At 47.4% G+C, this 24,482-nt stretch overlaps 2 protein-coding genes across 2 annotated transcripts; one reads left to right on the top strand and one right to left on the bottom strand.

Moving 5' to 3' along the window:
- The first annotated feature begins 1,551 nt into the window (after positions 1-1,551).
- Positions 1,552-9,038, top strand: NDUFC2 (NADH:ubiquinone oxidoreductase subunit C2). Its single transcript, XM_039522509.1, has 3 exons — positions 1,552-1,829; positions 4,836-4,979; positions 8,870-9,038. Exons 1-3 carry the CDS (start codon positions 1,691-1,693, stop codon positions 8,917-8,919), a joined length of 333 nt encoding a protein of 110 aa, XP_039378443.1. The 5' UTR covers positions 1,552-1,690; the 3' UTR covers positions 8,920-9,038.
- Positions 9,039-22,081: 13,043 nt separating this feature from the next.
- On the bottom strand, positions 22,082-24,084 carry LOC120381079 (thyroid hormone responsive). The gene is made up of 2 exons (XM_039499147.1): positions 23,432-24,084; positions 22,082-22,436 (listed from the first exon to the last, which is right to left on the bottom strand). The coding sequence occupies exon 1, from the start codon at positions 23,846-23,848 to the stop codon at positions 23,456-23,458; it is 393 nt and encodes a 130-aa protein (XP_039355081.1). The 5' UTR covers positions 23,849-24,084; the 3' UTR covers positions 22,082-22,436; positions 23,432-23,455.
- Between the last annotated feature and the right edge of the window lie 398 nt (positions 24,085-24,482).

The following is a 24,482-nucleotide window of genomic DNA, read 5'->3' as shown; positions in this document are numbered from 1 at the left end:
ATGTGGTAAGTAAAGGTGATCAGTTTCAGCTATCACTATTTCAGTGCTAAAAATTTGTTGGTTTTTTTTTTTTTTAAATAATGGTGGAAGGACATCGGAGCAGTCACTAGTAGCACAGACCTCTTAATATTGAGAGAATAAATACTTCACTGTTCTATATATAGGTCTTCGAAGTGCTTTTAACACTTAAAGCTAGATTCCCAAAAGGACTTAGGCTTTGTGATGCTCATTGTCACAATACCTGATGGGTACCTAGAAAAAAATCACAGGACTAGTATTGTGATAAGGCCTGAGTTAGGTGCCTAAGCTCCATAAACAATGCATGGGGGGGGAAGAGAAATATGTGAACCACAGAAGCTACCACAGTAGGTGGGAAACTGCCTAAACTAGCCAATGGGAGATGCTGTTAAGAGCTGTATATCCCTTAAGTCCCAAGACTGGTTCCTTCATCCAGGTTGCAGGGAAGTGCCTATCTCTGCTAGCAACTCACAAGCAACTAGCAATTTCTTCTGCAGTCCAGTGGTTTAAGCTCCTATGTCATTTCTTAGTTAAACATGGGTTGCATACCACACAAAATGGCTGGAAGTGGAGGTGCCTGCCTTATAATTTCTTGCTCATTGGTTAGAGCACTCACTTGGGATGTGGGAGAGTGAGGTTTGATTTCCCCCACAGCAAGAGGAGGGCAAAGGATTTGAACAGGGATCTATCTTTCAGGCATGTGTTCTAATTACTGAGCTATGGGCAGGGGCGGCTCTAGCCATTTCGCTGCCCCAAGCACGGCGACACACAGCGGGGGGCGCTCTGCCGGTCACAGCTCCGCTGGACCTCCCGCAGATGTGCCTGCGGAGGGTCCGCTGGACGAGCGGGTTTGGTGGACCTTCTGCTGGCATGCCTGTGGGAGGTCCACCGGAGCCGCCTGACGCCCTCCCGGCGACCGGCAGAGCGCCTCCCACGGCGTGCCGCCCCAAGCATGTACTTGGCATGCTGGGGCCTGGAGCCGCCCCTGGCTATGGGATATTCTGATCCAGGGTCCTTTGGGCTTCTGATGAAGCTGTTCCATTGTAGATACGTAGTCAGTGAAGTAGATGCTCTCGCTCTTGGGTCTCCCACCTCCTAGCTGTGTACCCTAATTACCAGGCTACAGAGTCATTCTCTGGCTGGCCCAAATAGTTAATACTGATCATTAAAGAGTTCTTGGGCCAGAAACAGCTCAGAAAAAGAACTGTAAAATTGATGCCGTGGGAAAGGGAGGCTGAATTCCGAAATTTGAGCACGGCCTGTAGGGATTATTGTGTAATTTAGGGGATTCAGCTAAAATGTGTCAGGTTTGCGCCCTCTTCTGTTTCAACTGGGAGGTGCATCTAGCAATCCGTGACTTGATTTCTGATGAACCAGGTGCGATCTGAGGCGGTTCGAGGGGGATGTTTCTGGCCGGGGTACTCGCGCTTTGAAGATTCATGTAGTAAATCTCGGGGGACTTAGAAACACCCTCCCCCGCAATGGGGCCCCACACGAGGACCCATCGTAGCGGCCCCCACTTCCTCCCTTCCACTCTGGCTGGGGGACGGGAAGCGCGCCGGAACCTTGGTGTCCCGGCTGCCGGGAGCTGGCGGGTCGCTATTGGGGGCGGTACCCGCTGTTGCCCTTGAGCTGGTGGGGCGGGTGCGTCGCTGTGCGCGGTCCGGGCACCATGGTGTTCTTGCCCGATGAGTCGCGGGGGCTCCCGCCGCCCCCCATCGTGAACAGGAACTCGGTGTGGCTGGGCCTGCTGGGCTGGGGGTCGGCGCTCCTGGACAACGCCTTCCGCCGGCGCCCCATGATACGAGCTGGTGAGAGGCGGGGGCAGCTGGTGAACGGGGCCTGCGGTGGGGCTGGAGCTCGGGCTGGGTGCGTAGGAGGCTGGGGGCCGGGCTGAGAGCCGGTTGGGGGGGCGGGCTGAGAGCCTCTTGGAGGGAGGGGCTGGCAGGGGGGGTCGGTGAGGCTGTTGGAGGGGGGACTGGAGGGAGGGGCATGAGGGAGGCTGGCGGGGCGGGCTGAGAGCCTCTTGGAGGGAGGGGCAGGAGGGAGGCTGGCAGGGGGAGCTGTGAGGCTGTTGGAGGGAGGGAGGGAGGGACAGGAGAGAGGCTGGCTGGGGGGGGACCGGTGAGGCTATTGGAGGGGGGACTGGAGGGAGGCTGGCTGGGGGGTGGGACAGGACTGAGGCTGCCTGTTGGGCTGTAGGAGAGACTGTCTGGGAGGCAGTAGGGTGGTGAGCTGGTGGGGATTGTGTGTGTGATAGGGGATTCTGTAGGCAGTGACGTAGGAGGGACCAGTGAACAGCTCCTGGTGGAAGAAGGGATTTATTATTATTTTATTTATTGTGGTACGGCCTAGGAGCCCCAGTTGTGCACCAGGGTATCATTGTGCAAGGTATGGTACAAACACACAACAAGAAGATTGCCCCTGCCCTAAAGAATTTCCAGGGCTGGTGCACCCACAGAAAAAAAAATAGTGGGTGCTTAGCACCCACTGGCAGCCAACTCCTCCCCCTCCTGCCCACTGCAATCAGCTGTTCCACAGCTTGGAGGAGGGGGAGGAGCAGGTGTGATCTTCCTCTCTTGTGTTATCTGGACTGGTGATCTGCTAGGTCACTCCAGTCCTTTACTCTGGGAGCCAGCCTTATCCTGCTCTGCTGTGAGAACCCCCACTCCTGGGCTGTTCACATACAGCCTCTGGTATGTAAACTGTTCCTTGGATTGTGCAGCCGAATGACGCTAGCCAATATCTCTGGTCCCAGACACAGTCCTAGGAACCTCCATCTTGCAGTGTCTGGTTATGCCCGCTGGACTCTGCAAGTTTGTATGAGTTCATCAATTTAACAAAGAAATTGATATGCACCAAGCTTGTTATCCCAAGGGGAGACTCTGACACACTTCAAACCAAATGCACTTCTTCAGGTAGATTAAACAAACATCTTTATTAATTACAAAGATACATTTTAAGTGATTATAAGTCAAAGCATAACAAGTCAGATTTGGTCAAATGAAATAAAAGCAAAATGCATTCTAAGCTGATCTTCACACTTTCAGTGCCCTTACAAACTTAGATGCTTCTCACCATAGGCTCGCTGGTTGCCCTTCAGCCAGGCTCTCCCCTTTGATCAATGCTTCAGTCGCTTGGTGGTGGTGTCTGTAGATGTAGGTGGAAGAGCGAGGAAGAGCATGGCAAATGTCTCTCCTTTTTATCATGTCCTTTCTTCCCTCTTGGCTTTGCCCTCACCCGTCAGAGTCAGGTGAGCATTACCTCATCGCAGTCCCAAACTGACCAAAGGAAGGGGGTGTGACTCACTCCAATAGATTCTTTTGTTGCTGCCTGGGCAGCTTTCCTTTGTTCCTGTGAGGCTGGACTGGATTTGTTTCAAACCTGCCCTGATGAGTTGTGAACTTCCGCTCTGCTCTTGGAGAGCTTTTGCCTGGGCTCATTTTAAGCCATGAGGACACATTTTCAGTCTCATAACTATATACATGAAATTATAACCTATAACATTACTATAACAATTACTATAACAACAAGGCTCAGTGCATCATGAGCCTTCCGAAGACACCCGACATGACAAACTTTGCGTTGGATACCACACAATCATTTTACAAGGATGGACGTGGGGGGGTTGGGTGTTCCCCCGAGGTACAGAGCATCACAGCGGGGACAGGGTGTGCTCAGGGGAGGGGGCAGAACTGGGTGGGAAGAGGCAGGGTGAGGGCTTGGGAGAAGGGAGGTGGGCAGAGCGGGGGTGGGAAGAGGCAGGGCAGGGATGGGGACTTGGAGGAAGGAGTTGGGTTGGGGTGGGGCATTGAGCGGAGCGGGAGTGGGGACTAGGAGGAAGGAGTCAGGTGGAGGCGGGGCCTGGAATGGAGCTGTGGGGTTGAGCATTCCCGGGGCCTCCAGGAAGCTGGTGCCTGTGATGGGGTGAATCTACACCTCACTGAAGTGTAGATACACAGTCCTGACAGTGTCCCTGGGCCTAGAAGGCAGATGTGGGACTCTTACCAATGAAGCCTCTATCTCTCCTCATTTCCTGTGAGGGGCTTTTCCTCTAGACAGCTAGTGTCAGCTAACAGGTGGGGACTCTGATGGGAATCTTTCTGTTTTCCACTTTGCTTATCCTGAAAATTTGATAGTGGCAGTCTCATCTGTATCCTGTACCCCTGGTGTTATTATGGAAGATGAATATGATCAGACTCAGAGCCTGTCAAGATTTCCTCTGTAGTCCCAGGGATCTAGGTGTATGTCTATCTGATCTTGACTGAGGATTCTTTCTCAGATGTTTCAGATGAAGGCGTAACACCATCATGTCCACTGCCCAGCCCCTGATGGTACCTGGGATAATTCCTTCCCTCTGCCCCAATTCCTGGTGATCAGTTCTGTGCATGTGAGCAAGCATTGTCCTAATCCTAGTTAGGCATCTACTTCCATCAATATCCTGCTAGCCCAAGCAATCATTCATCTTTTGCTTGGGCATTCTTCCTGTATCCGAGTTACTAATCTCCAGACCATAGCTCCAATAATAATAAAATCAGACTGTGTGAAGTCACCTGTAATAAATATTCAGCAATCTGGGCTTTTGTCTAAGTTGGGATCTTAAACGTAGTGACTGTTGCAGCCTTCATGTTGAAGGCTGATACCTTCAGAATGCATCCCTACCACCTATGAGACTAAGGCTGCTATTTTTGTGGGTCTGAATTTTTAACAAACACATGTTGAAAGCAGGGGGAAAGAGAAACCTTAACTTCCATGTGTAGCAATGAGATCTATAACTTTACTTACCACTTTCTCTGGATTTTTTTTCCACATTACAGGATTTCACCGTCAGGCCCTGTGTTTCACCGTGGGCTGGTGTGTTGGATATTATTGCAGTAAACGTGCAGACTATATTTATGCTAAACTGGACAGAGAGCTGATGGAATACATTAGGCAACATCCGGAAGATTTTAAGGAGAAAGGTATACTGAGTTGCTGTTTTAAGAAAGACCTTTCACACTAGTTAATAAGTGATAAATTCTGGTAGGCCCAAGTCAAAATCCAATCTTTCATAATAGGCCACAACTGGCTAGTATCACTTCTGTGACTGAGTCACAATTTAAAGTGATATAGAAAATCAGGAAAGTTATGATAGAGAAATGGACCTTTCTTACTCAACAGATCTGCTGCCATGGTGGTTTTCTGTTGTTTCCATTTACTTCACTGAGGAAATAAGTTTTTAATATTAAGCACTGCAGAGGGAATATAGCTGTGGAGGAGCAAACTGAATGATAGATGTTAGCGATGTCAGAGGCCTAGTTTATTATTTTTTCTATATTGGTAACCAAGACTGGGGCCCTCCTATACTAGGCACTTTGCTAACTTAAGGTGAGAGATGGCCCCTGGGCCAAACAGCTTACAGTCTAAATGATAGTAGGTTATCCATTGTGGGGCTGTTCTCTACAATATGTGTTGTCCCTTGTGTTTCTAGGCTTAAACATTCCATTTGATTGGCTTCTACCACCTCCTCTGGAGGCTGTTCCATTGCTTCAAAGGTTTTACTAGATTCTCTGATCTTATTTGATACCAGTAGGAACTGTCTGTTAAATTCCCATTAGAGCTCTAGTGGTGATGATATGAGGCAGACTGAACCCAGCTTGTTTTTCAGATCCACTTTGACAGCTGGGAACTAGCTAGGGGGAAATGACTTTGTATATTTTGTTCTGGAATAATTGTGAGAATGAATGCCCCCCTTCCAGAAGGCCTTCTTACAGAGTCACACTTCAACTTAAATCTCCATGAACTGCAGTGTTTGCATCAACAGCATCCTTTGGCCAATTTTTTGTACCTCCATGATTCCTGAAATTCAATTTTCTGAACTGTGATTGCTGATGACTATGGCAGCCCAGCTAATCTGTTCTTTGTCACTTGAACATAAGAATGGCCATATTGCGTCAGACCAAAGGTCCATCTAGCCCAGTATCCTGTCTTCTGACAGTGGCCAATGCCAGGTGCCCCAGAGGGAATGACCAGAACAGGTAATCACCAAGTGATCCATCCCCTGTTGCCCATTTCCAGCTTCTGGCAAACAGATTTTATAGACCTCTGTCATATTCCCCCTTAGTCGTCTCTTTTCCAAGCTGAAAAGTTCCAGTCTTATTAATCTCTCCTCATATGGCAGCCGTTCCATACCCCTAATCATTTTTGTTGCCCTTTTCTGTACCTTTTCCAATTCCAATATATCCTTTTTTTTTTTTTTTTTGAGATGGGGCAACCAGATCTGCATGCAGTATCCAAGATGTGGGTGTACCATGGATTTATATAGAGACAATATGATATTTTCTGTTGTATTATCCGTCCCTTCCCTAACAATTCCTGACATTGTTAGCTTTTTTTTGACTGCCGCTGCATATTGAGTGGATGTTTTCAGAAAACTATCCATAATGATTCCAAGATCTCTTTCTTGAGTCGTAACAGCTAATTTAGACCCCATCGTTTTATATGTATAGTTGGGTTTATGTTTTCCAATGTGCATTACTTTGCATTTATCAACATTGAATTTCATCTGCCATTTTGTTGCCCAGTCACCCAGTTTTGTGAGATCCCTTTGCAACTGTTTGCAGTCTGCATGGGATTTAACTATCTTGAGTAGTTTTGTATCATCTGCAAATTTTGCCACCTCACTGTTTACCCCCTTTTCCAGGTCATTTATGAGTATGTTGAACAGCACTCGTACCAATACAGACCTCTGGGAACACCACTATTTATCTCACTCCATTCTGAAAACTGACCATTTATTCCTGCTCTTTGTTTCTGATCTTTTAACCAATTACTAATCCATGAGAGGACCTTCCCTCTTAACCCATGACAGATTATCCAGTGAATATAGTGTACTTAGATTTTCAGAAATCCTTTGACAAGGTCCCTCATGCCTGTTGACCCCCTCAGAGAATTCTAGTAGATTGGTGAGGCATGATTTCCTTTTACAAAAAACATGTTGACTCTTTCCCAACAAATTGTGTTCATCTATGTGTCTGATAATTTTGTTCTTTGCTATAGTTTCAACCAATTTGCTGAGTACCGAAGTTAGGCTTACTGGCCTGTAATTGCCGGGATCACCTCTTGGAGCCTTTTTTTAAAAAATTGGCGTCACTTTAGCTGTCCTCCAGTCATTTGGTGCAGAAGCTGATTTAAATGATTGGTTACAGACTACAGTTAGTAGTTCTGCAGTTTCACATTTGAGTTCCTTCAGAACTTTTAGGTGAATACCATCTGATCCTGGTGACTTTTTAATTTATCAATTTGTTCCAAAACCTCCTCTGACACCTCAATCTCACAGTTCCTCAGATTTCTCACCTAAAAAAGAATGGCTCAGGTTGAGGATTCTCCCGCACATCCTCAGCTGTGAAGACTGATGCAAAGAATTCATTTAGTTTCTCCACAATGGCCTTATCCGCCTCAAGTACTCCTTTAGCATCTTGATCGTCCCATGGCTTCAACTTTGTACCATTGCTATAATTTTAATAGTTCTGGAATATTCTCGCCTCATGCAGTCTAAAACTGTTGGCATAGAGGTAGGAAAGGAGGGCAGTTGGTGTGCAATTGTGACCATTCTTTTCAGAAACTGATGAAAAATAGCTAATGAACCCACTGTGATCTCTTCAGAGGCAAGCTGGAAATTGTAATTAGGCTAACATAGTGAACTACGCTGTGATTCAGGCTCAGGCCTGGTCTACACTGGGGTGATCAATCTAAGTTACGCAGCTTCAGCTATGTGAATAACATAGCTGAAGTCGATGTACTTAGATCGACTTACCGTGGTGTCTTCACCGCAGTGAGTCGACTGCTGCTGCTCCCCCGTCGACTCTGCCTGCGCCTCTCGCCGAGCTGGAGTATAGGAGTGGACAGGAGAGTGCTCAGGGGTCGATTTACCACATCTAGACCAGACGCGATAAATCAACCCCCGCTGGATCGATTGGCGGGTAGTGAAGATTTACCCTTAGTGTGCACTCATTATAGATGACATTTGTTTGCAAGAATGGAAACTTAGCTCTTAATCAGTCACTAGGATGCCTGTGTGTGTGTGTGTGTGTGTGTGACAAAAGTAAAAGGCAGAGGGGAAAACTGCCTCTTCAGAGGGGTTCTTCATTTCCAGACTTAATCAGATATTACGTGGAGTTAAGCCTGATTACTTCCTCCCCAAACTCTGGGCATTAAAAGCCTGATTCAAAGTCCATTGAACTCATTGCAACATTCTTCATTAGGCCAGGAGCAGTAATCCTCAATTTACCTAGACTGCAACATTCACTGTATCAACAAACTAGTTTAGTGAATATTCAAATGGACTTATATGCCAGGTGAAATAAGCATTAGTAGAAACATTATGGCTCCATAGTACAATAGAATCTTGCTAATTAGCATTGCCTGAGAGAGCCATTGTGACTCAATTTTAGAAAATTAGCAAGTAAACAAATATGATGACCGGGAGGGGGACTCAAGTTTACTGCCTAGCAAAATATATTTGGTTAAGTGGAGTTTAGTTATGATTTTCCATTATGTGCCAGTAAACATTCTGTAGAAGTAATGAAGTTCTTGATAATGAGACCTCTTTACAGGGCTCTGCTATTAAACCTTCACTGGGAAGGGGAGAGAAGAATGTTTAGTTTGTGAAGCAAAGTGCTTCTGTAATAGAGTCTGATCCAAAACCCACTGGAGTTAATGAAAGACAGGATCCCGTTGACTTTGAATGGCTTTGGATCTGGCCCATAGCAAATGTTCTGACTTACTGATTATTGATCAAATATTGAAATCTTAAAAAACCGCTCTAAATGCTGAATAGGCTTTCCTAATTGTACTTGATTACTTTTTGCAGATAAGAAAACCCTAGCTGAAGTGCTGCATAAATTCTATCCAATTCGCTGAAAACTTCTCAAGAACTACAGACTTGTTCAGCAGATCGTGTTTCGTGAGACCACTCCCAAATATATTTGAGCAGACTGTATGTCAGTTATTGTTCAAATGAAACTGGTTGAAAAACAAAACAAAAAAACCCACCCTTACTGTATTCTTATAATTAAAACTATGAATAATTGGTGTGTTCCATTTGTTGTTTATATTTATCTCAGTCTTTTGCAGTGCATTTAGCTCTCTTATTATATTTAAATGTTAATTTTGAGTTGCTTCTTTCATTAACTATTGCAAAATGAGAACTACTGCACCAAAGAAAATGGTGGAGGTCAGTTACTAGTGTATTGATGTAGAGGAAAATACAGGTCCCCTTCTTCCTGAGAGCAAAATGTAATCCCTGCCTTCTGTTATTGTTAAAACATTCCTTCAGTCTTGCTCACTCTGTGGCCTTGCCTGTGCAGAGCTCATTGCAAGATCGGGGCCAAAGTTAGCCTTGCTAGGAAGGGTTCCATAGTGGCTGAGAGAACGCAGTATTGACAAGGCATCCATACATGATCCCCTTTAGGATCCTATTCTCCACTTGCTTTCACTCTGTCATTATTACTTAGATCCAATTTTTTTCCAGCTTTGGTGCCTAAAGTTAGGCCCCCAAATCCAGATCTAGGCACCACCGTTTGTTGTTTTTTCTTTTCCCCAGAGATGCTGAGTATCCACTATTTCTCAACTTCAGTGGGAATTGCAGGTGCTCAGCATCTCTGAAGATCAGGCCACTTATTTAAATGCCTAAATATAGATGTGTCTAACATTAGACATTGAAACAAAGTTGTTGACCTATGGGGTGATGAGACCTAGACACACTACTGATTATTGAGTTGAGATCCAAGACAAATGTCTGAAAAATTAGTTAAAGTTTAACTCACGAATAAGCTTTTCCAAGTTTGTGCAAACTGCTCCCTCATGCCCTTGGCGCACGTTGTAGTTTATTACTTTGGGGCCATGCTTTAAGCTCATGACCCTTGTTTGGTGCAGAATTTGTTGCTGTATTTAAACCTTTTATTTTGCTGCTGTTACTGTTCAAACTTTTCTTTATCCTTATATAGAATCCTGGAAATGTTGGGCTGGAAGGGACCTCAAAAGTTTGTCTGTCCTAGCCCATTCTCCTTGCACTGAAGCAGGATTAAGTATACCTAAGCCATCCCTGACAGGTGTTTGTCTAATCCGTTCTCTAAAACCTCCAGAGATGGGGATTTCATAGCCTCCCTAGGTAACCTGTTCCAGTGCTTAACTATCCTAATCATTAAACTGATTATCTTAATATATAACCTAAATCTTCCTTGCTGTAAATTAAGCTGATTACTTCTTGTCCTTCCCTTGTACATGGAAAGCAATTGATCACAATCCTCTTTATAACAACCAACATATTTGAAGATTATCAGGTCCCCTCTCAGCCTTCACTTCTCTAGACTAAACATTCCAAATTCTTTCCACCTTTCCTCATAGGTCATGTTTGACCTCTTATCATTTTTGTTGCTCTCACCTGGACCTCACCAGTGCCAAGTACAGTGGGACAATTACCTCCCAATTCGTCTTGTTAATACAACCCTGAATGACATTGGCCTTTTTCTCAACAGCATCACACTGTTGACTCATGTTCCATTTGTGATCACTATAACCCCCAGATCCTTTTCTGCAGTACTGCTACAAAGCCAGTTAGTCCCCATTTTTCCTTCCTAAGTATAGTACTTTGCACTTGTCTTTACTGAATTTCCGCTTAGTGGTGTCAAAGTTAGAATTAAGACTTACAATTTGTCAGACCACTCTGTTTTTTTAGCACAGCGCTTTGCCAATAACACCCAGATAATGTGAGTGGCCATGCAAGACCCAAACAGTTTTATTTATGCAGATAAAAGAGCGGGAATTAAACAAAGGGACAAAGAGAGCAAAACAATAAAATTTATCTGGGGCACAGCATGCATATTTTACTTTTTTACTAACTTTTATTGATCTAAGGCTAATGCTTTACCAATTGCCCTTAAATGGTGCAATTTTTTTATGTTAATGTCTGTATTTCTGACACCTGGACTGCAGCATTTTAGCAATTTTGCTTAAAGGTACAGACAGCATTTCTTTACACACCCAACACCAGTGACCCTTTTTTTTTTTACCACACTTATTTATTTAGATACACTTCTTTTTACTGCTTCCCAAGTGTCATTGCTGTTCCATGTTTCGTTAAATGGACGAGGTTTTTCAGTGAGGTCTGGGGAATTGAGTGGGATAGCCAGGACAGGAGCACCAGCTTGAGACTGGGCTAGGATGTGACTGCAGACCCAGCATTTAGAAATATTAAGGGTCTGAGCTATTTACACTTGCTGCTGGATAAAATAATTGTCATTGTGGGCTTTTCAGACCTTAAGACACCAGTAGCCGAGGAACAGGCGCCACCAGAGGCGCATGTTGGAGGCAAGGCCCTTCTGGTTCTGACAACCTTAACTGAGGGAACCGCAGTCACGGTTTTACATCCACCAGGCAGCAGGCGCTAGGCCAGGGGTGGGCAAACTACGGCCCGCGGGCCACATCCGGCCCGCAGGACTGTCCTGCCCGGCCCCCAAGCTCCTGACCCAGGAGGCTCACCCTTGGCCCCTCCCTTGCTATCCCCCATCCCCCGCAGCCTCAGCTCGCTCGCTCTGCCGTTGGCGCAATGCTCTGGGCGGCGGGGCTGCGAGCTCCTGGGGCAGCGAGCTGCGGAGCCCGGCCTGACCCAGTCTCTGTGCTGCACGGTGGCGGCGGCTGCGTGGCTGTAGCGCCGCCAGCCAGCGGTGCTCCAGGCAGTGTGGTAAGGGGGCAGGGGACAGGGGGGATTGGATAGAGTTCGGGGTGGTGGTCAGAGGGCGGGGGTGTGGATAGGGCAGAGGTGGGCAAATTACGGACTGCGAGCCACATCTGGCCTGCGGGGCCATCCTGCCCAGCCCCTGAGCTCCTAGCTGGCCCCGGCCCCTCCCCGGCTGTCCTTCCTCCCCCGCAGCCTCAGCTTGCTGTGCTGGCAGCGCGGCATCCTGGCTGGCTCCGGGGCTGGGCGGCGCGGTGCAGGGGCAGATTTACAAGTGAACACAGGGTGCCCTGGCAAAGGCCCCCCAACAACAGGGGGACCCAGGGCCGGGCACTCAGGCAACTCAACACTGGCTGCACTGAAATCATATGCAGGCGGGCGATGCAGATGGCGGGAGCGCAGGGAACGCAGGCGGAGGACTCAGGGGGAGCACTGGGAAGCCACGCAGCCGGCCAGAGAGAAGCGGCCCTTTGAAGGGGAAACTCCCGCTTCTCTCTGGCTGTGCGGCTGCCCCTGCTCCTGTTGAATCCTCCGCCCATGTTTGCGGGGCCACATTCCGAAAGGGGCTGGGGGGGGGGAAGATGGATAAGGGGTAGGGTCCTGGAAGGGGGCGGTCAGGGGGTCCTGGAAGGGGGTGGTCAGGGGTGGGGAGGTAGATGGAGGGGGGTCGATTGGGGACAAGGAGCAGAGGGGTTGGATGGGTTTGGAGGTTCTTAGGGGGGCAGGAAGTGGAAGGGGGTGGATAAGGGGTGGGGGGCAGGCTGTTTGGGAGGGGGCACAGTCTTCCCTACCTGGCCCTCCATACTGTTTTGCAACCCCAATGTGGCCCTTGGGCCAAAAAGTTTGCCCACCCCTGCGCTAGGCTCACTACTGCTTCTTTTGGCGGGCCTTGCTTTAGGTTGTCGTCTGCTTCTGGCAACCGTTACGAGAGCGTAGATTGTAAGGTATTGCAGGCTGTTCCTCTACGTCGTCTTCTGGAGTCAAAATTGACTCTGCACGGTTCTGAGGTGATGGTTGGTTTGCCAGGGAGGGTGTTTTTTTACACTGTGAAGCATGTATCCACACTGCGATGCCAGATAGTTTAACAGCTGTCTGGGTAGTAAGCAGTACCTGATGAGGACCCTTTCACCGGGGTTTCAAGGTGTGTTTTCGATGATGGTGCCATACGTAGACCCAGTCACCTGGCTCGAGGTTGTGGCAAGCGTCAGAGGTGGGTTCCGTCGGCCAGGCGGCTCGAACCTGTGAATGGAAGTGACTTACAGCTTGCATTAATCCCTTGCAGTATTGGAGGAGCGTACTGTGAGTCAAGTTCAAGTCTGGGACTGAAGTAATGGTAGCCACAGCTCGCATAGGGCGTCCCATAACAATTTCAAAGGGACTCAGTTTATGCCTTTGGGATGGAGTGGATCACATTTTCATAAGGGCTAGTGGTAAAGCTGCTGGCCAGCTTAACCCTGTGGAGTCACAAATTTTAGCAAGCTTATTTTTAAGTACACCATTTCACCTTTCCACAGCACCTGCACTTTGTGGGTGGTAGGGACAGTGCAGCAGGTGTGTGATATGTAATATACAATCCAGGTGTTGAACAATTTGTCCGTTAAAATGTGTACCCCGGTTACTGGACAGAGTGGCAGGAATTCCCTTGGCAGGCATAATATGATTTAACAAACATTTAGCAACAGACAGTGAATCAGCCTTGTGACAAGGAAAGGCTTCAATCCAACCAGAAAATAAACATACCATAACCAAAATGAATTTATATTGTTGGCACAGGCATTTGTACAAAATCAAGTTGCCAATGCAAGAAGGGTGCTTGGGGCAGGCCCCGGAATCCCTGAGCCACTTTTACAGGTTTACCAATATTGTGGCTTTGGCAAGTGGTACAGGCGGCACAGTGGCGGGCTGCAAAAGAGCTGAAATGGGGGGCCCCCACCATCCCGCCTTAGTTACAGCAGAGACCATCCCCTCCTTTCCGACATGCGAAACACCGTGTAGCAGGGCGGCCAGAGACGGGTAGAGTGAAAAGGGAGCCACAAAGGCACCAGTAGGTGAACGCCAAAGGGAATCAGGATGCAGAGAGCAACTCTGGGCAACCCAGGAGTCTTTTTCGGCTTCTGGGGCAGAATCCTGGAGCAGGGTGAGGTCAGTGACGGACGGCGGTGGTATAGAAACAGAAAGGGAACCTAGAAATGCATCTGGGGAAGGTTTTATGGCAGCAGCATGTTTAGCAGAGGCATCTGCAAATGCGTTACCCTTAGCAACATCAGTATCTGCCATCGAGTGGCCAGGGCACTTAACAATAGCTAGGACAGAGAGAAGTAAAACTGCATACAGGAGAGCAGCAATGTAGGGGCCATTTTTAATGGGGGTACTGGCGGAGGTAAGGAAATCCCGAGCTTGCCACAGGGTGCCAAAGTCATGTACAACCCCAAAAGCATAGCGGGAGTCAGTGTAAATGGTGGTGGAGCATCCCTCCACCAAAAAGCAGGCACGGGTGAGGGCAATTAATTCAGCAACTTGCGCTGAGGTTACAGAAGGTAAAGGCGCAGCTTCTAGGGTTTCAGAGAGTGACACTACAGCGTATCCTGCAAGGAGACGACCTTGGTTGTCTTGAAAACAGGAACCATCAGTAAACAAAACAAGGTCAGAGTTAGGGAGAGGGACATCAGAAAGATCAGAGTGTGGGACGGTGACAGCAGAGACAGTTGCAAGGCAGTCGTGGGGATCACCGTTATTAGACAAGGGAAGGAGTGTGGCAGGATTTAACTGAGAACAACGCTTTATGGTGATATACGAAGCTGACAGCAGTAGAAGTTCGTACCTGGTAAAGCGAGCGGAGGAGAGGTGGCTTGTGTTACGTTGTAACAGCAGAGTTTCCACAGAGTGAGGGACCATAAGAGTAAGGGGAGAGCGAAGGACAAGGGATTCAGACATTTCGACTAGGCGCGCTGCGGCAGCCACAGCACGCAGGCAGGGGGGTAGGCCTTGGGCCACAGGGTCTAAAGTGGCAGAGAAATAAGCCACTGGGCGGTTCTTGCCTCCGTGCACCTGAGTCAGAACTCCAAGGGCACATCCAGATTGTTCATGGCAGAAAAGGGTAAAAGGCTTAGAATAGTCTGGCAGCCCTAAAGTGGGGGCAGAAGCTAAACCTTGTTTGAGGGAAACAAAGGCAGAGTCAGCTTCAGGGGGCCATGGCATGGGATTAGGCACAGAGAGTCGAGTGAGTTCCTGGAGAGGTTTTGCAAGGGAGGCATATTGGGGAATCCATTGCCTGCAAAATCCAGCCATGCCCAAAAATTTTCGGACCTGGCGTGGGGAGCAGGGTCGGGGAAAGCTAAGGATAGCCTGGACACGGGTGGGAGAAAGCGTACGGGAACCCTGGGAGAAGAGAAAACTAAGGTATGTGACAGAGGCTTGACAGAGCTGTAGTTTAGAGCAAGAAGCCTTGTGACCTTTGTTTGCTAAGGCAGTAAGGAGCACTAAAGAATCAGTTTTTGAGGCAGATAACGAGGGGGAACAGAGGAGTAGATCATTTACATATTGGACTAGAGTGGACTCGGATGGGAAAACAAGGTCAGCTAGGTCTCAGGCTAATGCCTGGGAAAAGTAAGATGGGCTCTCCATATACCCCTGAAGAAGCGTGGTCCATGTATATTGCTGTCCCTTGTAAGAAAAAGCAAAGAGGTACTGAGAGTCAGGGTGAACTGGAACAGAAAAGAAAGCAGAACACAAATCAACAACAGTAAAATGAGTTACAGCTGGTGGGATAGAAGCCAGAATCGTTGCTGGGTTTGGGACAACAGGAAAGGTGGGTATGACAATACGATTAATGGCTCGGAGGTCCTGAACAAATCGCCATGATTTGCCATCAGCTTTTCGAACTGGGAGGATAGGGGTGTTACAGGGACTGGAGCAGGGAACAATAATGCCTTGCTCCCGCAGGGCGGTTATGACTGGAGCAATGCCAGCCTCTGCCTCAGGGTTTAAAGGGTATTGAGAAAGGCGAGGAAGGGGTTTGGAGGAGTCAACAGTAATGCAGACGGGGTCAGTGTTTAAGCGGCCCACCTCAGTGGGATGGGTTGGCCACAGAGAGGATGGGACCTGCGAAGTTAGGTGTTCAAGGGATGGGACCAGTGGGCAACAAGGGACCGGAGTGGAAAGGGAAGTTTCAGACAGCAGGGAGGCTACAGAATGACTCAGAGAGGACTGGGGAATTTGTAAATAGACTCCATCCGGGGAACAGTATATGGTGCAGCCAAGCTTACATAACAGATCCTGACCCAAAAGATTTACCGGAGTGGAATCAGAGAGAAGGAAGGCATGATCCGCAGAAAGGGGACCAACCTGGACCGGTAGAGGTTTTGAAAGGGGATAAGGGGTTGGGACTCCCGTAATGCCCACAGCGGACACGGTTTTTCTGGAGCGGGGAACCGCAGGCAGATCGGTAGTACGAACTGCAGAGAGCGAAGCTCCCGTATCAACAAGGAAAGGGAGAGAAAGATTATTGATAGTTAACACACACTCACCCATGGGAGTGAGAGGTAGTAAAGGAGTTAAAATTTCCTGAGGTTCCCCGGCGTCCCATCATTGCTGTGGGACAAAGTAAGGCTGGAGACTGACTGGCTGTGCTGGCAGGGGGTCTAGCTGGTTATTTACAGAGTTACCAGGCTGGCTCGGACATTCGTTCTTCCAATGTCCGGGCTGTTTACAGTAATTACAAACATCCCCATAACCCGAAAATCCAGTTTCTTGGCCCCTCCCTCGACCATGTCCCCGTCCCTGGTATTTTCCCTGTCCCTGGTACTGTTTGCCTTGCCCTGAATAATGCTGTATTTGCAGGGCCATTAACTGTTGAGCTGATTGTTCCTCCTTTCCCTTTAAAGTACGTTGGCAGTGCTCTGCCACTGTTTGCAATTTGTCCACGGTTTCAGTCTTCCACCCAACACTTATTCGTTTTAGCATATTGCCAAGAGCGGGCAGGAGGCCATTAACAAACACACTAGCCAGGGCGCCCTGTCCATTTCTATCTGGTTGCTGTATACCAGAATGTTGCAGAAAAATGTCAGTTAGCCGGGTGCGATAGTCGCCTGGGTTTTCTCCCTGTCGTTGCTTACAGCCGTTTATGACCGTCCAGTTGGTTTTAGGAGTCCATACCCGAGGGATGGCTTCAAATAGATTTTTAGCTCGCTCTTTACACTTTTTCCGGTATTCAGCATTAGGACCAGTGTCTGGTAAAGTAGAGTGGCGGTCAGCAGCGAGCCAATTTGCTGTTGTGAGCCATTTTTCATGCTCACTTGGGGCTGCTACAAGTAGCTTGCACAGCTGCAGGAGGTCTGCCTCAGAGGGTTCATAGGTGTCACATACTAACAAAAATTCCTCTGCGAATTTGGTAGGATTTTCCTGGGGCTTTGGAAAGCCTTTTACAATTGAAAGGAGCTCTGTGCGAGTCCAGGGTTTATAGCTCCAAGTGGGACCCCCTTCTTGGCCCCCAGTATGCAGGATTCGGAGGGGAGCCTGGACATTTTTAAGGCCCAATCGCAAGCTTTTACGGGGTAGAGCGAGTCCAGAGGAATGGGCCTCCGCAGTACTGGACGATCCAGACGGGTCTGAACTGGAGATCTCTGGGAATTGTTCCTGAGCTGGGAAATCTGGTGACAGTTGTTCCTGAGCTGGGGGCGTGGGTGGCTGTCTATTGATCTGACGCAAGGCTGCCAGGCCAATTAATGCGTCTTCCTCATCATCGTCCCCGGAATCTAGCAAGGGGTTTTCTTCGTCTTTTCCCACCCAGAGACAGGAGTATGAAGGGGGATCTGCTCGGAGAACCGGGTAAAGGGGAGTGCTCAGTCTAGTGGTGGGAGAGGAGATTTCCAATAAAGCTTTTAACTTATCATTTGAATCTTTGAGAGAGGCGAGTTTCGATTCTGTCCATCTACGATTTGCCTCTTCCCACCATTGCATGAAACAGTCAACCTCTCCTTTTGCCAATTTAGTTTTAGATTGGCCGAGTTTGTCTTTTAAGACGTCTACTCGGTCCTTGTCCCAAGATCCTAACAGTGGCCACTGAGTTTTGGGATCTCCCTGAGTTAGCCTAGACCATTTTTCCAGAAATTTACAGGAGTCCGGACCCTTCCTAAAATGCATAAAATGATCCGGCGTTCCTTTAGGGAACTGTCCCGACTTAGATGTCTGGTTACCCATACAGGAGGACTTCACACACCAATCACACAAGAAGGAAATTCGGGTTCGTCAGAGCGATGCCCGGTGTAACACACAAAAGGAGCCCACAGGCTACTGCCTCAATCGCCCTTAATTTCACACCAAAGGTTTTACCCAAGGTGCGGTGCGGCTGCGATTGTGCAGATTTCACTCACTCAGACCGCGGGGACAGGAACCCCTTGGTCGGCTGATCCCCGGACGGAGACAGCACCCAGACTCAAACACTCCACAGAGAGGACGGATAGACACAGAAACAGGACAGTCCTCAGTCCGGACAAAACACAGAAATAATTACCTGACCAGATTCCTGATGTCAGATCCCGGGATCCCTACCAGAACAGAGTGGGAACCAACAGTTTCGATGGCGTAGACCTCACTGTGGTCGTGCACCCTTCTGTTCAGAAGGAGGACCGCTCGGGCCAAATGCCCAGGTGCCGGCTGCCACGGTCGTCCTACAAAACGGTCAGGAATTACACAGCCCCAGCGAAGACGGTTGCCATCTTGGTGGAACCTCCAAATTGTCAAAGTTAGAATTAAGACTCACAATTTGTCAGACCACTCTGTTTTATTAGCACAGCGCTCTGCCAATAACACCCAGATAATGTGAGTGGCCATGCAAGACCCAAACAGTCTTATTTATACAGTTAAAAGAGCGGGAATTAAACAAATGGACAAAGAGCAAAACAATAAAATTCATCTGGGGCACAGCATGCATATCCTACTTCCTTACTAATTCTTCGGCTAATGCTTCACCAATTGCCCTTAAATGGTGCAATTGTTCTATGTTAATGTCTGTATTTCTGACACCTGGACTGCAGCATTCCAGCAATTTTGCTTAAAGGTACAGACAGCATTTCTTTAATCCCATCTATTTTACAATATAATTCATTCTACTTTCACAGTGGTTTCGGACCCATTCTCCAATTTATCAAGATCATTTTGAATTCTAATCCTGTCTTCCAAAGCACATGTAACCCTTCCCAGCGTGGTGTCATCTGCAGATTTTTATAAGCATACTGTCCACTCCATCAGCCACATAGTTAATGAAAATACTGAATAGTGCCTGATCTAGGACAGACCTTGGTGGGAACACCACTTAATAAACTAATCTCTCAAATTGGTTTCCTGAGATGTGCTGTTAACAAATTGTATCTGGTCTAGATTACTCCAATGCTACTGAATCACAACATATAACAATCTTATCTAAGGCACTGAATTTGCTTCCTCCAGTGTCTGAAATTAATCTTCAGAATGCCTCTTGCCTAGAGGAGCCATTACAATTTGAACTCTGTTTAGTTAGCATGTCCTCTGCTTGTGTTGTTTAGCTCCAGTGCAGCATGTAAATAATCACTCCTAACTCCAGATGACACATGGCAGAGACTTGAGTAACCATCTTTAATCAGGTTGCCTCCATCACTGCTTCTGCTTAAAGATGATCTTTAAATTTTGAGACTAAAATACTTTGTCCATTTTCTCTACCTTCTAAACATTACTTTGAAGGGGAAATATTTTGAATTACAGTAACAAAGAAAAGAGAGGACTTGACACCTTAGTAGAGAACAAATTTATTTGAGCATAAGCTTTCATGGACTACAGCCCACTTCATCGGATGTATGCAGTGGAAAATACATATACACATACACACAGAGAACATGAAACAATGGGTATGCTAACGAGAGTGTATGTTAACACCCATTGTTTCATGTTCTCTGTGTGTGTGTATATATATATATATCTTCCTACTGTATTTTCCACTGCATGTATCCGATGAAGTTGGCTATAGCCCATGAAAGCTTATGCTCAGATAAATTTGTTAGTCTCTAAGGTGCCACAAGTACTCCTGTTCTTTTTGTGGATACAGACTAACACGGCTGCTACTCTGAAACCAGTAACTCCTCACTTAACATTATAGTTATGTTCCTGAAAAATGCGACTTTATGTGAAATGATGTTAAGCAAGTCCAATTTCCCTATAAGAATTAATGTAAGGAGCGGGGGAAGGTTAGGTTCCAGGAAATGTTTTTTTGCCAGACAAAAGACATTATATACATATGCAGTGTAAGTTTTAAACAATTTTAAACAAACAGTTTAATATTGTACACAGCAATGAATGACTGTGAAGCTTGGTTTAGGTGGTGGAGTCAGAGGGTGGAATATTTCCCAGGAAATGCCTGGCTGCTAAATGATGAACTAGCACAGCTGCACAGGTGCTGACTTTCCAAAGTGCTGGGGGGTGCGTGCATGAGTGAGCGAGATGTGCATTGCCCCTTTAACTACGCACTTCAAGTACGTTGCCCTTTTAAGCCGATCAGACAGGAAGCAACAACTTCTAGCAACCTCCCTCTGTTCTGTCCCTGAGCCCTGTCCCCTCTCCTCTGTTTTATGAAGAGGGGGCATGGGGGGGGCAGGAGCAGGGGGACATCCTGATAGCACCCCTCTCCTTCCCCCCCTCCCCAGCAAGCAGGAAGCTCCTGGGAGCAGCTCCAAGGCAGAGGGCAGGACAGGAGCAGCCATGGCAATGGGGGGAGGGACAGCTGAGCTGATCCTGGGCAGCCGCTGAGCCACGTCTCTTATGGGGAATTGAGGGGAGCTGATGGGGGGGGAGCTGATGGGCCCCCCTAGTTGTAATCCCCACAAGGAGGGGCTGCTCTTCCAGAGAATCCTGCAAGTAGCGGACAAAGCAGGCAGCTGGCAAACGACGTTATAAGGGAGCATTGCCCATCTTTAAATGAGCCTGTTCTCTAACTGATCAGCAGCGTAACGACGTTAACCAGGACAACTTTAAGTGAGGAGTTACCGTATAAACATGCTGGGTAAGAAGGAAGATGGGTTATTGTATAATAACTACCCTGCAGTGACAACCTAATGGGAGAGCAGAACCCCGTTCTTCATGTGATCTACAAAAAGTGTTGTGCCTCTGCCCTAGCCGTGAACAAACAACGTTCCCGGAGCTGTGTTAAGATCAGACAATTATATTGCACAACCCAAAGGCCTGGGCATATGGTGCAATGTACAGTAATTTGGGAGTTCATAGAAGCAAACCAACTGCCAAGTAACAAATGGTGAAATCAGCAAGGCGTAGGTTGGCTCTGTTTAAAACAGGGCAGGGAAAAGGGAGGGAGCACGATTTTTTGTTAAGTGATTGAAGCCCCTTATTTTTATTCCTGTCCTTTGACTATCCCGTTTGTGGCGTGGTTTGTTTTATGCAAGTACAAGCAGCCAGCTAAAGCTGCTAGTGAACAATAGGTTTATCCTGCACCCAGGAGACTGGACAAATATCCTCTAGTGGATCTGCAAGTAACACTTCCCTGAATGAACTAGCGCTGTGCTTTCTGCTGGAAGCACTCATCACCTTCCTTCCCAGGAGCTGAAGTACGGCCCCTCCTGCCTCATTCCTGGACAACCGGACCTTTGCTCATGGGTGGTGGGTATCATAGGCTGGGGGGGCTGTGCCTCCACGCACAGCCTGGCTTGGTCCTACCTACGCTCTGCCCCTAGGTCCCCTCCTGCAGTTCCCAGTGCTCTGCCCGGGCTGGGGCTGGGGCTAGCCAGCCTGCCGTGGGGACTTGGGGCAGCTGGCACTGGGGCCCACTGGCCGTCTGGCATTCCGGGGCTGGGGGCACTGCTGCTGCGTGGCCCAGTGCTCGGGCTGGGGCCATGGTGGGGGTGCTCTGGGCTCCTGCAGGCGAAGGGGGATGGGAGGGGCAGGGCCTCGGGTAGAAGGGGAGGGGCCAGGGGCTAGCCTACTCCCATGGCTGGGTCATTGGCTGCCCATGACTTCGCTGGTGTAGGGAGAGGAAAAACCCCCATGAGTAAAATCCTGGCCCCCTTGAAGTCATGACTAGCATCCATCCCATGTTATTTTTTTCTTTCCCTCCTCTCAGAGGAGAAATTGAGTGGGGTTTTAAATAAGTAATTTAATGTGTCACATCCCCTGTGCTCTGTGGGTGCTTGAGAAGCAAACTGAAGACGTGCACCTGTATACTTGGAGTGGAACGTGCTGAGGTTGGTGAAGTATTTAGTTCCTGGGGGAGTTCATTCCACAGCCTTGGACCAGCCCTTGAGCAAACCCTGTCTCCTTCCCAGACAGCCTTTATGCCTGAGGTTCAGAGATACACATGCCTGAGGAGTATTTCAGTTTGTGATGTTTTATTATCACGTAGTGGGTGGAAGCAGCCCACGTTGAAAAGTATAGTTACAAGTAAGAAAAGAGGATTATCTTCCTGTCTTACCCGTGATTTTCAAACTTTACACAGCAGAAGCATCATACAATGATTTTTGCCCTGGTAGTTGAAAATTAACATGCATGTGAGGTATTTGAGATGGACAATGAGTTCATGTTACAGCAAGGAATGATCATATTTATTCTGGTTATTACAAAACATTGGCTATCAGATGGCCAGCATCTTTGGTGTCAGTCAAGTAATTCACCAACAGTACTTGCCGGAGGACGTCAACTGCACACAGCAGAGGGGTGGTAGTGTGTCCTGTGGGATAATCACAAAATAGTCAGCAATTTTGACATGTTCTCTTTTCTGTATGTGTTTGAGGAAGTACTGATTTTGATACTGCATTTATTGTCATTCAAAATACCCAACACAGGGGGCATTTCTAGGTTCCAATGCTTGACTCATAGCTAACTTTTTAAATTACAAAGTACTGTTTTTCTTAAGTCTTTGCCACATACTAACCCCCATTAATCCGCCATTTATTATAAGTAGTACAGGAGATGAGGTTTCCCCCTGGAACATAGCTCTGTCCTATTAACTACATACATTGTGAGAGTGCCTAGAGGCATGAATCAAAATCTTTGTGCTAGTGCTGTACATGTGCACGCGCACAAAATATAGTCCCTGCCTCCAAGAGCTTGTCTCTGAAGGAAGCATTTGAACTTTTCACTGATCAGTTAATTTCAAACTTGAAACTTAATTTCAAGTGCTTGTATTTTTCTAATGTCAGAAAATGAATGTAATCTTTATAGAGCAGCTTTCACCCCTGAGCACTCTGCAAACTACAGTACATCTACCAGCACTGTACAATAGCCAATAGGGTCTCCAACGTATGGCACATCCAAGGATCCTCAGCCAAAACACTAGTCTTACTACAAATGTTCTGTGTTCTCTTGTCTCTGCACACAGCAAGAGAGAGAACCTTAGTTATTAAGGTCTCATCTGAAAGTTGGTGGACAATGTGAGCTGTCTGCCTTAAAACATAATCAAATCCCTCTTTAAAATTATCTTTAAGAGGCAAGTAAAAGACCCCCATTTGGTAAAATGGATACAGCACAATTTCACTATCTTGGAAGAAAGTGATTAATCCCCCCACTAGGATTTGAACCTGTGGGTCCTGCTGTTTTTAAGTGCTGATAACATAATTATCAATTAAGCTAGACTGATAATCACTTAGATTTTGGAGAAAGGAGAGTGGACACTATTTGGCATCTCAGAAAACTTCAGCAGAGATATAATGGCTGAGGTCTCACCTTTTGAAGTTATTGGTGGATGTTTCACCAGGCAAGCGTAATTTCACTCTGGTTGATCTGTCCTAGAATTTCATTGTATTTTCTGGTCAGGGCATTGGCTTTTCTGGTCAGATGGGTCAGGACACGATACAAGCCTGTAAAGTGATGATAAAGCAGTCCTTCAAGATCGGCCTCCTCTCCGTTCTCTTGTACTTCCTCTCTGCTGGTGATTTGCTGTTTGCTTTCATTTACAGGCGGCAGTTTACCCTCCACCGCGAGTTTGATGGATTTCAGTTGCATGTAATACTCATACAGGTCCCTGTTGCCGAAATCACCAGTGGATGTGTCATCTTGTTGTTCCATGTAGACGCCTCTGAGGAGGCTGGGAAACATAACCGCTTGTTCCATCTCGCGGATTGCAGAGAAGTACTCGTCCATGGCTGTGGTCGGACAGCTTCTCCGGCTCTGAATCTTGCTGGCTTCTGCAGGTCTTAACAGGGATGCTGGCTGATGGTGCTGAAGCCTTTCAGGCTGCTTGGCTGTTATGATGAGGGTGAAAGGAGCACAGCAGACAGGTGGTTTTTAACAGTGGAGGGAAGGGGTGTGTATACCAACAAAAGACACTCCTCTATTTCCAGCTAATCACACCACTGAGCCTCTGCAGGTCTCAAAACCTGCTTCGTAATCTGCTCAGGGTCAGCATTGGGTCTGTATTTGCAAACTGGACCTCACCCAAATGATACTTGACTAAATTTCAGAACTTGACCTTAGAGCAGGAATTTCATAGGTCATGTTATCTTTCAATGACCAGATAAGAAAATGACCATGAATACAACTGCTGATCGGAACAGAGTTTTCCCTGCCCCCTTTCCCACCCCCAAGTTGGAAAAGCTGGTGTCTGCAGCCTTCACGTCTTGCATCAGCTTTTCATAGAGTAATGATTTCCCCTTTTGTCCTAACTCATTAAGTTTGCACATAACTCTGCCATTGCTGGCAAGCTGAGTAACCTTGAAACCCATATGCATATCTAGAACATGAGACTCAACAAGCATGTGGCTCACAAGTGATCAGC

This window comes from Mauremys reevesii, linkage group 1 (assembly GCF_016161935.1).
Source record: "Mauremys reevesii isolate NIE-2019 linkage group 1, ASM1616193v1, whole genome shotgun sequence".
Taxonomy (NCBI): Eukaryota; Metazoa; Chordata; order Testudines; family Geoemydidae; genus Mauremys; species Mauremys reevesii.
The sequence above is the reverse complement of the archived record's forward strand: the minus strand, read 5'-3'. Positions and strand labels throughout refer to the sequence as shown.